The following is a 12,750-nucleotide window of genomic DNA, read 5'->3' on the forward strand; positions in this document are numbered from 1 at the left end:
TCTCACTTTGATTTTTGAGTATCCTTTTGGTTTTAGTATTAGTACAGCTTTCTCTAGGTTTTTACCTTATTTTTTGTGTATGGCTTTTCTCTCAGTATAGCTTAAAATACTCTTGCTAGTGATCTTAGCATAACAATTATATTGTGCTATTATGTTTATTTTAATATCCATCCATCTTCCAACCCGCTGAATCCGAACACGGGTCTGCTGGAGCCAATCCCAGCCAACACAGGGCAAAAGGCAGGAACCAATCCCGGGCAGGGTGCCAACCCAACGCAGGACACACACAAACGCCAATTTAGAATTGCCAATCCACCTAACCTGCATCTCTTTGAAATGTGGGAGGAAACCAGAGCGCCCGGAGGAAACCCACGGGGAGAACGTGCAAACTCCACGCAGGGAGGACCCGGGAAGCAAACCCTGGTCTCCTAACTGTGAGGCAGCAGCGCTACAAATACAAAAATTATTCAAAATAAAGAATATTTGAACAGTAGAAACATTTTGACAAGATCAGGTCATTCAGCCCAATAAAGCTTCCTATCCTAACCACCTAAATCTTCCAAAAGGTTTATTTAAAATAAAATAAGGGCAGGAAGGGTGTAAGTGGGAGATGGTGAACAGAATAATACAATAAACAAATGGCTCTAGTAATTCAGTTCTCTCCTCATTCTCTTCCTCTCTCTGTTCAGCTACCCACACTACCACCCTCCAGTGAGGCTTTGCTGCTCTCTAATATGCTAAGTGAAAACTCAAAAGCACTCTGGCCAAAGTGTAGGTTGGGAATGATCCAGATGGCCTCATCTGCCAGATACCCACAACACTAAGGCACATCTTTACCGACTGCAAAAGAAGCCTTGACCAAGGGTGATAAACTTGGAAGGACTACCAGGGTCTCTGTCAGTAGGCACTAATCCTAGAAGAAGGGACAATAATCAACACACGCCTCCCCCCAACTTCTGGCTTCATTCACCTTACAGCCTTCATAGCTACAGGACAGATCCCAAGTAAAATAACGATGAAAGGTGAATTAAACATTCTCGATTGTACTTATCACTTATGATGATCGTGTGGTTGTATTTGTACAGTATAATTTAAGTAAATTTTAAAAATCTTTCTCAATCATTTTCCTATAGAAGAATTTTTGGAGTGGAGTTAGGTTTGAATACACAATGAGCTGTCTGAAAATTGAAAGTACACCTTATGAGAAGGATTTAGGAGTCATAGTGGACTCTAAGCTATCAACTGCCAGACAGTGTTAATAAGGCTGACAGAATGCCAGGTTATATAGCACCTTGATGTGTGGAGTACAAGTCACAGGAGGTTCTGCTCAAGCTTTATGACACACTGGTGAGGCCTCATCTGGAGTACTGGGTGCAGTTTTGACCTACAAAAAGGACATAACAGTACTAGAAAAAGTCAAGAGAAGACTACAGGGGATGAGTTATGAAGAAAGATTTAAAAAGCTGAGCCATTAAAATTTAGGGAAAAGAAGATTAAGAGGAGACATGACTGAAGTGTTTAGAAGTGTTTAGAATTATGTAGAATTATGTAGGGAATTAGTCCAGTGGATCAAGACTGTGACTTTAAACTGAGTTCATCAAGAACTCGAGGACACAGTTGAGAACTTGTTATGGGTAAATTTCATACAAACATTAGGAACTTTTTCTTCACACAGAGAACCACATACACCTGGAATAAGTGACCAAGTAGTGTTGTGAACAGTAGGACTTTAGGGATTATTCAATACTAGACTTGCTATTTTGGAGCTTTGTGGGGCTGAATGACCCGTTCTTGACTAGATTGTTCTTATGTTCTATTGTGTTATTTGTCCTAAGGTGGCATTAAGAAGTTTTGGTTAGATGGAAGATAAAAGGTTCCACTTTTCTGGTGGTTTCTATATAGCCCCTGCTTTGAATGTTATGAATGTTTCCTTGAAATTGGCCCTGTGGATTGTGGTGGACATTGGTATATTCCTGTAGAAGTCCAAAATAAGAAGTGAGAATACATATCACATATAAAACTCTTGAACTTTACACTTGTCTTACACCCGAGTTTCTAATATTCTTATGCTTTTTACGCTTTGCAATCTTTTGAATTTCTCTTACATTTCTTGACGCAAGAAAATGCATTCCCTGTGCCACCTGATAGGCAAACCTCAGCAAGTCATCCATGTCCAGTGGCCAGCAATCATCTTCAATATAATCACATGTGGACCCTGAAAAAGTATTCACAATAAGAGCACATCACAATAGCATTTTAATAAAACCAGAGTGCTTGAAGAGAGCTAAATCTAAATGAGGATGGAATAATGAAAATAACCCTCATTATTTGAAGGGGTGAGTTCCAAAACCTGCTAAGTAAATTTTTTGGCAAACTTTAGGTGAAGCATGGTTCTGACTCATCAAAGGGTCGGCTATGTGCTTGGAGTTGAAGTGGGCTTCAAAACCTGCTAAGTACCAAAATATAGTGCTATAAATTTTGATGTGAGTTCCAAAACCTGTTAAATACATTAGCGGCTTAGTTCCAAAAGCTGCTAAGTACACCAGCCAATCATCTCAAAATGCCATACTCAGAGTTTTAGGAACAGACTGGCAGGTGCTTAACTACAAGTCTGCAACTGCAAAAGTCTGCAAGAAAAGGCTCCCATTTCACTTGACAAAAGTTCGAGTGGTAGAAATAACGAGAACTAACATAAACATAAAGACCACGTATTCGGGCGACTTTTGCAGTCACAGTATTGTGAAACGTGGCAGCAAAATAAAAAACTTGTCAGCTGACCTACTTCCACTGAATTGTTGTGTTAATCCAGTAAAAGCAAAGGATGTCGAAATGTTGCTTAGCAAAGTGGGAGTCAATATGGACAATCCACAATCAGAAAAAGTTAAAGAGTTCTACCTCCCAATCATTGGAACAGCCAACAAAAACACTAAACCAATGGCAGACAGTGATACTGAAATATATGATGAAGACGATGTAGAATATTGACATTCTAGAGATTGCTTATAACTTGTTTAATTTACTACTTCAACAATGCTTAACAGGAATTCATGACTTTTAGCATTACTTTTTAGCTAAATAGTTTAGAGACTAAAAGCTCTGAATTTCTTTTGTTATATAATAAAAATATTTCAAGATCCAGAGCACTTTTGATGAAAGTTTCTACTTATAGGTTTATGGAATAGCATTGATTTAGCGTCAAAACCTGCTAAGTATGTTTTTTTCCCATTTTTTACAAAAATGTAAAATATTCAGATTTCTGAGATGTCCAGCAATTGATCTTCAGTAATGTAACAACCAACATTCTGCAAAAAGAATTTTAAAAATATCATTTCAAATACTTAAAAATAATTTTTCTCCTTTTCACAAAAAGTTGTCTCCTGTACTTAGCTGATTTTGCAACTCAGCTCTTCATTTGTACAGAATGGGATTTTAACAAATATATAAACAGGTTAGAAGCACAAGCTGATACAGTGCACTGCCCTACCCACCAAATGTCAAACCAACTCAGGATCCAAGATTAGGACCCGAGTGCAGCCATGCAATGGGTGACACCTCAGCACCACACTAGTTCAGGTGGAATGGAACAGTGTGGGTTTTTTTTATGGTAGCTGGAGTGCCAGTTCTGCCACCAACTCCCAGGTTTTCCCTGCAGGTTGGAAGGCCTACATGCAGGTCTAGATGCAGATTAACATCATACCCAGGACAGAGCAATTGCAGGTCAAGGGCCCAACGGAGTAGAGTCACTTTTGGTGGTGTAAGATATGGCCGGCCATGTACCCCGGCCAATACCCCCAAGCCGCCAGGTGGAGCCCTCCTTGCAGCATGGAGGTCCCCAGAAGACCAGCAGGGAATTATGGACCATGTAGTTTTTATGCACCGCCCTGCTGGATGCCATGGGGGCCACGAGAGGGAGCTGCAGGGAGGACCAAGAGTTCTTCATGCCCTATGACCCGGAAGTTCGTCATAGGAAGAGCGACGGGCTTCCGGGGTGAGAAAAACATTATTTACCCTGACCCGGAAGGAATAAGGACTTGTGGACTGTTGGGAAGGAACACCTCCGGGTCAGGGAATATAAAAGGACTGTGGGAGCTCCCAGACGAGGAGCTGAGTTGGGAGGCAGGGTGGCTAAGCGTCTGGGAGTGGAGGATTGTTCATTGTTATTGGAGAATTGTGGAGAGGAGCGTGCTTTGTGCACAATTATTATTATAATAAATAATTATTGGACTTTTATCTGGTGTCTGACGTGGTGTCTGAGGGTACAAGGGTGCGAGCAAGCATCTTATTCTATCACAGTGGTTACGGGATTCAAACCAGCAACCTTCCAATTGCCAGTGCAGATCCCTAGCCTCAGAGCCACCACTCCACTCAATAAATAAATAGCAGCAGCACAATTTCAACTTTAGTATGGCTCTCATCCACCAAGTTTTGTTTTGTCTCAAACATAAAATAAAAGTTTATCCTGGTTCCCTGTTGACTCCTATACTGACCCAAATAAAATTAATATTGGCTAAATCTATAAGACTTTATAATTACTAGAGGGGAGTGTACAGTCTAAATTTTAAAATGTACCCTATGAAATAAGTAATCTAATCATAAAGGCATAGTAATATTTATAGAAAGGAAATGGTGAATATTTTACCTTGGGCAGAGTTGTTTGCTGAATTAACAGGCTTCATTTCCTGGTAGCCAACTGAACAAGAACTTGAAACCCCACTGTCACTGTAAATAGACACAGGTATTGTTAGAGGAATCAGCAATGGCTCCAGTACTGCTGTTTGATTCTCAGTGTAACCTTCAGGATAGAAGGTATGGCCTGGGGCTCAAGAAGTTGCATGCATCACCTCAAGATAATAATTCCACTGCTGACTCTTAGCTTACAATTCAGTTATTTACGTAGATGGTTGGCACTGTATACTTGGTGCAGTGCGACATGTCGCTAACTGGATATTCAGTTCTGATATTTCAGTGCCATTTGCTAACTGACTGCTAACAAAGTTTTATTGACTCAGAGTTCAACGTGTCACTGAGTGTTTTTGGGAAGCAGCTAAAAGGCTCTGGTGATAGTAATTACCCACTGAACCAGGGGTTGGCAATGTGTATTAATGCTTTCTCTCTTTCTCCCTCTGTCTGAACCTCCCCGACCATTCTTGCCTGGATCCCATAAGACCAGAAAGTCTGCCATGTTTGAGTTTGTTCTACATTGGATACCCGTCTGAATTTGCTATCTTTGTAAAAAGATTATTTCTTTTTTGATTTATTTTCATTATATGGGGTCACGGGCAAGCCCCAAATCTTTCATGTGTATACGTCTTCTCTTTTAAACAGTATGTATTAAATGGATAGGACCAGTAGAGTAAAATAGTCAGAAGAAGCATTAGGTTTCTATGGCTCTATTACTGTTTCCCATTTACTTTCTGGTTTCTTTTAGAACTCTTGTTTCTTGAGAAGGGACCTACAGGCCTGGATTGAGTAGGGTCTTCAGGGAATATCTAAATATGGAGTTTTGCTTGTTTGCTTGATTCCTGTGTTTTATCCATATTATTCGATCATGAATGCTGTGATATATATACAGGTCTATTGTGTTATCTTTTTACCTTCTTAGGTATTTCTTATCAATTGTCAAGTTCTGATAGTCATTCTTTTCCTGCATCACTATCCCATTTCTGATGCAAGTAAGGAAATTTTCAGATTTCTGCCTGAGGAAGTTTAACAGGTCACCATAGCTGCAGTATTCAGTGATGACAAGCACCGGACCTACAAACAAAAAAGACAAAGGAAGCAGTATAAACATACATTTGATAATTCTGAAGGTGTGGTTTGCATTGAGTAGCCCAGGATTTAATGTGTAAATTAAAATGGAGCCAGTACAGTTCCCATCACCGACTACTTGTGTCATCTAAACACATCATGTCACCTTCCAATAATCACATTTTAAAAATACAACAACTATCTGAACTGTCTCCTAATGTTTTAAGTTGATTTAGAGGTGTATGTATGGATGTATGGATGGATAGATTAAATCATCAGTTAATTAAATAAACAAAAGATTATGGTGCAAACTCATGAGTATAAAAAAGAAACAAAAATGAATTTTCATATGTGGAACAGTTAGCTCATTTGCTTAACAGCTTTGCTGTGCTGTAGGATCCATGCTAGAACACAGAAAGTTGGACTACTGGCTTCTGTACATTGCCATCTTTCAAAAGGACAGTTTAACTATCCATCAGTGCCATGTGACCAGCAATGGAGCTGATGTTGTAAGCAAATGGCAGGGCACATCCTAACGAGTCTGTAAAATGGCTTCTCATTTTAGATACCGTTAAGTTTCTTTTTCTTAAAGCTTCATTAAAATGTTTTGTAAACCGAAGCAAATCAGTACTTCTTACTGCTTCACTATTTTCAAACAACTTGTTTTGACTGGTTTTTGTTTACTCATAGCAAGATTTTAGTTCTTTTAGTTCTGCTTCTAATTGATTATATATGCTTATAAATATCATATACTTCATGGATTTGAAATCATTATTAATCTTTACTTTTCTCTGCATCCTGTTCTCTGCAGTGGAGGTGTTGCACCATCACCACCACCACCTGATCAAAATCCGATGCAGCTGCCTATGATGTTGGAGCATAAGTGGACAGACCCTCCACCTGTCGAGGAGACCCACTGCATCACATCCTCCAGGTCAAAACTTCCAAAAAACAATAAGGAACAGCTTAAGTATATTTATATTTGGTAAAGTAAGGGATGGGTGGTCTTTTGGCCTTGGAGCCACAGTAGATTTTTTTTGTTTTTGTACAGAATCTTACTCGGGACTTTTTCTTTTTTTCTTTTTTACTAGGGGGGCTTCACCCCTGCTCACTTTGCTCACCAACCACCCCACTCTCGTATGTGGATTTCACTTTCAACAAACAACAAATCTTTTAATTCTCGCAGAAACGCCACTTCATTGGGAAGAAACACTACTTTTCCCGGATGGCAACATGAATTAGAAGATCTACAAGTCTCCCACTTAAAGTTTAAATCTGAACAATATATTCGACCTCTTTTTGCTGTTCCATTATTTCACCGAGAAATAATTTCCATTTGTTTGTGCTAATGCGGTCTTTACTATCATTTTATGAGACTTTCGAATTTTGGTACTTTCATTATCTCTAACCTGCTCTGCATGTGTATCATGCCAACACTTTTGAATTCTTTATGACATTCTACTTTGTCCTTTATATCTGTCCCCAGGCATGGTTAAATCTCTTGGCACAGTCTCGTCTCGCAGGACATGAAAGTATCTCTCTGAAAAAGTCCCATCTCGGCCGAGGCTAAAAAGTCTCAATCTGGCCGAGGCTAAAAAGTCTCAATCTGGCCCAGGCTAAACAGTCTTGTCTCATCCCAGGATTTTTTTATTATAATGGATTTATTTATTTATTCTCTCCTCCCCTACCATCTGGCCATAGCACTGGACTTATTATTAGAGACTTAAAAACAAATCCATTTATAAGGACTCCTAGTTTTCTAATATTTGTTTATCTGTGCTATGTACAGTAATTGTGTAATTATTAGTTCTTTTTCTACTATTTTTGGGATGTCGTTTCCTCATTCTTATTTTTAACTATTTCTACTTTGTTTATTTTTTTGCATCTATGAAAATGTGGTAAGCAAATAAATGGTGGTGGTGGTGTTGGTCAGCTTATTAAAGACTTTGAATTCACTCTTTTTGGAATATAAGTAAAAATTACAAATCCCATTTTTGAAGAAGAGAAATGGAGACCAAAAAGTATGCTTCATTACTAGCAATACATGATTTCTAATTAAGGAGCAGGCTGGAATCAAAATCTGAAACCACAGTGTTGGAGCTTCTTGGTTTATAAATTACCTGTCACACTGTGCAGTTTCATTAGGTTGTTTATAAGGAAAACAAGAATACAATGAAAAATTATACAAGAAAGAAGCAACGAATTCACATGGAAAACTACAGCTCACATAGCAAAATGTATTCTGTCATTAGATATTGTGAGAATTGAGTAACAAACATCATCAGATCTCCATGTTATAACCTGAAGACAGATTCAGAGTTCCACGAGCTCATTTTCACACTGGCAGTAGTCCAGTCCATAGTTGTGGGCAGCCGTAGCTTAGCCCCTCAGCAAAGAAGACCAACCCAACATTGTCATGAGACTTTCTGGCAGAAAATTACAATTCTGAGAAAAAAATATAGTTTTTTACATTGGAGATATTCAGCGGAGAACGGAACATCCAGGGCAAAAAAAATGGCTGCAGTGCCTAACACCGAGTCACCTTGCTGCATGGTCCAGTAGAAAATATTCAGTCAGTAATTTCAAAGGCATCCTTCAGAGCCTCCTCTGCCTCCATTGTCCATTCCTGTATGGTCCTGGTGAGGGATGGCAGCTGCTGGACAATGGGTTTATATGCAGGTATGACCTGTACCAAATTATGGTCCAATTGGCCTAAATGTGGTAAAGCAACTGAGTTATGTGCCTCTAACATTTGCATACAATTCCAGGGTACATTTTTCTCTAGTTTCACAATCCACAAACTAGTAAAAATTGGTGAGAGTGGAGGAAAGTGAAACATGGTTAAACTCCTCAGAAATTGTGATGAAAGCAGATGGATTATCAGTAGTAAGTTTGTTAATTACAGAACATACTGTGTCTGTTGCAATTGCCAAGTCTGACAAGTGGGGGATGTTAGCTTCTAGCACAATGGCATGTGAAAACTCTCTCGGCATATAATAAGGTCGTAAGCCCACTGCAAGTAGCTCAATATTCAGGTCGCATAACTTCGCCTTAATAGTAATGTGTCTGGGGTGGCACCATTTCTCATTCAGAAAAATGGCAAGCCTGCTTCCTTTCTTCTTGCTGCTTTTGGACCTGCTTCTGTCCGACCTCATGATTTTGAATTCTTCCAGCGCATCTGCATAATCCGCTCTAAGCCCATGAGGCTGCTGAGTTTGTATTCACCTTGGCTCCTGATCAGTGCTGACAGCTCATTCATTTTATTCACCAGCAATCTTACATTTACCATGATAATCAAAGGCAGATAAGCTCTGTACCTTCTTTTTATAGATAGATAGATAGATAGATAGATAGATAGATAGATAGATAGATAGATAGATAGATAGATAGATAGATAGATAATAAGAAAGGCATTATACAATTAGATAGATAGATAGATAGATAGATAGATAGATAGATAGATAGATAGATAGATAGATAGATAGATAGATAGATAGATAGATAGATAGATAGATAGATAGATAGATAGATAGATGTGAAGGCACTATATGATAGATAGATATTTTTATATTTGAATAAAGCATTTCAATGTAATTGGAGAAGGAGGACCCAAACCCAAAAGCTTGTAGGACTCTGAACAGATATTGGTGATCCACTCTGTCAAAAGCTTTTTTCTTGATCCAAGGAGATCATTCCTGCCTTTAAACCAAGAAGCTTTGAGGTTGTAATCAGGTCTTGCACCAGAAATATTTTATCAAAGATGGAGCGGTCTGGCACACAGTAGGTCTGATCTGACCTGATGACGCACCCCATTACCCTGCGCAGGCGAGTAGCCAGAGCCCTTGACAGAATCTTGTAATCCGTACATAAAAGGCTAACAGGACGCCAGTTCTTGAGGTCTGATAGATCTCCTTTTTTTGAGAGCAGAGCAATAACAGCCCGCCGACAGGATAATGGAAGTTCATTGTTCATCATGGTCTCCCTGAAGACCGCCAATAAATCCTCACCTAATAAATTCCAGAATGTCTTAAAAAACTCAACCGTCAGGCCGTCTATGCCAGGTGACTTTCCCGTATTTAGTCCGCCGAGGGTCGTAGTCAAGTCCTGTAAGCTGAGGGTTGTATCCAGAAGCTCTTTTTCAATTTTGGGGATTTGTGGCAGGTTGTCTAGGAGGCTCCTGGTCTCAGAAGTATCTTCTGTTGTTTCGGCACAGAACAGCTTTTTATAAAAATCGTGAGCAATAGCTCTGATGGCCTCAGGCTTCTCGATGATGCGCCCATCTTCATTTTTCAGAGCGTGAATCACTTTACTCTGTGATCTTTTTTTTTCCAAGTCCAAAAAAAAATTGAGAAGGAGAATCCATTTCAACCAACTCCTGAATTCTTGAGCGCACAAGACCACCATGCACCCGTCTGTTCAATACGTCCATGAGATCTTGTTTTTTTGTCTTTAGCTTTTCAAAGACGCCATCGTTGAAAGAGCTGTCTAAAGATGAAGAGAGCTCTAAGATGTCCTCCTCCAACTCTGCCATTGCCTTCCTCATGTTCTGAGTTGCATTCTGCGTGTATTGCTGACACAGCACTTTGATTTCAGTTTTTGAACAGTCCCACCACTGCCGCAGAGATGAAAAGGAACTTGTTGTCAACCTCCACCTCTTCCAGAAGAATTCAAAAACTTCAATGAAACGGAGATCTTTCAGTAGGCTGTTGTTGAAGTGCCAGTATGACGGAAAGGAAGATTGAAATGGAGGGGAAACTTTGAAAAAGACAAGACTGTGATCAGAGAAGCCAGAAGGATGAATGGAGCAGTTCGCTATAAGATTGCTGTGGTGATTCAAGCAATACACTCTATCTAGTCTCGCCATGGAGATCGAGCCCCCCGAACCCTTCACCCACGTGTACTGGCGAATTCCTGGGTGTAATGCCCTCCAGACATCAAAAAGGTCGGCCTTACTGAGGACTGACTTCAAGTGAGCCGCGGAGCTGGGGTGAGGCTCCAGGCCATTTCTATCTAAGGAGGCGTCATCTGTGCAGTTAAAATCCCCCCCACAAAAACAAAATCTTCATCTTTGCACTGCACAAGTAAGTCATGGAGCAAAGAGAAAACTGCAAACGCTCCCTTCCTTCATTGGGTGCATAAACATTTATGAATACCCACGTTGTGCCCCCTAAGCAGGCTTCCACTTTCAGTAGTCTGCCTTTAACCACCTCTGTCACGCTAGTCGATTCGGGTGAGAAAGAAGTAGAAAAGAGAATGGCGATCCCGGCACTAACACTCGACCCGTGGCTCAAAAACATCTGTCCCTGCCAGCCTCTGTGCCAGTCTGCCTGGTTAGCAGGGTCTGTGTGAGTTTCTTGTAACAAAATAACACTAAGCTGTTTATTAAGTAGATAATCAAACACCGCGACCCGCTTGTTGTCATGTCGACTTCCATTGATGTTAATTGTGCCAAAATTACACAAAGGCATGAAAAGGCAAAAAAGAAAAGCAGTCACCAAAAACAACTTTAAAAAAGACATGGAAGGACGTGTCCAGCAGTACATCATACTGGCTTGGGATTTAAGGATCTTTTCACCCTGCTCATCACATTTTTCAGCGCACAACTTCAGTTCTCTTAAGGCCTAAAGCTGTAGCCTGGCGTAAGACCCCTTAGCTGAGCTCAAAAACAGTTGAAGATCGGGGAAATGGTGACTAACGTTCACACCCCTCTTGCCCTCAATAAATTTCACGAAACGGATTATACTATCGTTACTGTAGCCACCACGGAAGCTCAGCTGAGGTGACAGATTGGACCTCACTGATGTCCCCGAGCCACCGCCTTCATCCTGACTCAAAATACCGACGTCTGCAGGCACCTCAGGCTCATCTTGAACGTTCTCTGAGTCGTCAGCTGCGGAGACTGAGCTCTCAACTTTATTGTGCTTAACTGCAACACCGCTACATGCGGACCCGTCTTTCCTTTTTCTTGTCACGGGTTTTACCCACTCTGTTTCATCCTCCATTTCTTGAACAGCACTCTTGCTGTTGTCTGCTGGGGTGCTCATCTTATCGATCGCACCCTCAGCCCTAACATTCTCCTCAACCTCTCGTATCTGTTGTACAGCTTCTGTTTCAATGAGCTCGGCTCTGGGCAGAGCCCCGTTATCATGTACGGCAGCCACACTCACAGGCTGCTCAGCACCATCACTCGTATGTGCAGAATGAACAGTAACACCGTCCGTAGGCAGTGATCCGGCCTCGGCCGCAGCATCCTTCTCTGGGGCGCTCTCACCACTCTGCACATCTTTAGTTGCGGGCGCGGACTCAGCCGCATCCGCCGGCTCAGCTGCACGTTCAGGTGCCGGTTGCGCCATCATAGCAGGTAAAGAACTGCTGATCCTGCACACTCTGACCAGGGCCCTCCATTAAGTCCTCCTCCACATCAGAAAAACTGACGGAAGACTCACTGCCTTCATCATCATATAATATCGAGTAGTCCTCGCAGCTACTTTTAGAAACACCAGGTACTGCGGAGTCTGCTGTTACCTCAGAGCGCTTACACTGGTTTGCCTTGTGTCCCACTTGTCCGCACTTAAAACATTTCATGGACTCTGATGATACAAACACCACGTAATCAAAACCATCTACTCTGAATTTGAGAGCCACATCAAGTTCACCCTGTAAATCGTTTAAAATCATGTGAACTTGTCTCCTGAAAGAGACGACATGTTTTAAGTCGGGTGATCAACAGCCCAAAGGAATCATTGAAAGTTTTGATATGATCTGCCCATATCTTTCAAGTTCTTTGATGAGAATATCATTCTTTAGAAACGGAGGAACATTTGAAATAATCACTCTCCGTGCAGGAGTAGAAAGAGGTAAAACTGAAATTAAGGTACCGTTAATAATCACACCATTCTGAACAAGAGTATGCACCAAACTCTCATCATTTAGAAACACGACAACAGTTTTATTCATCCGAGATGCTGAACGGACATTTTTACAGCCGATTAACTTGCCGAC

At 40.8% G+C, this 12,750-nt stretch overlaps 1 protein-coding gene across 1 annotated transcript in view; it reads right to left on the reverse strand.

Annotated features, from left to right (window-relative positions):
* The window catches only part of csf1ra (colony stimulating factor 1 receptor, a), a 161,230-nt gene that overhangs the window by 20,498 nt on the left and 127,982 nt on the right, over positions 1-12,750 (reverse strand). The window contains exons 15-17 of the mRNA XM_039773966.1: positions 5,595-5,754; positions 4,640-4,719; positions 2,106-2,215 (exon numbers count right to left, since the gene is read on the reverse strand). Of these exons, the coding sequence (XP_039629900.1) occupies positions 2,106-2,215; positions 4,640-4,719; positions 5,595-5,754 (350 nt within the window). The remainder of the gene's footprint in view (positions 1-2,105; positions 2,216-4,639; positions 4,720-5,594; positions 5,755-12,750) is intronic.

This window comes from Polypterus senegalus, chromosome 13 (assembly GCF_016835505.1).
Source record: "Polypterus senegalus isolate Bchr_013 chromosome 13, ASM1683550v1, whole genome shotgun sequence".
NCBI classification, from domain to species: domain Eukaryota; kingdom Metazoa; phylum Chordata; class Cladistia; order Polypteriformes; family Polypteridae; genus Polypterus; species Polypterus senegalus.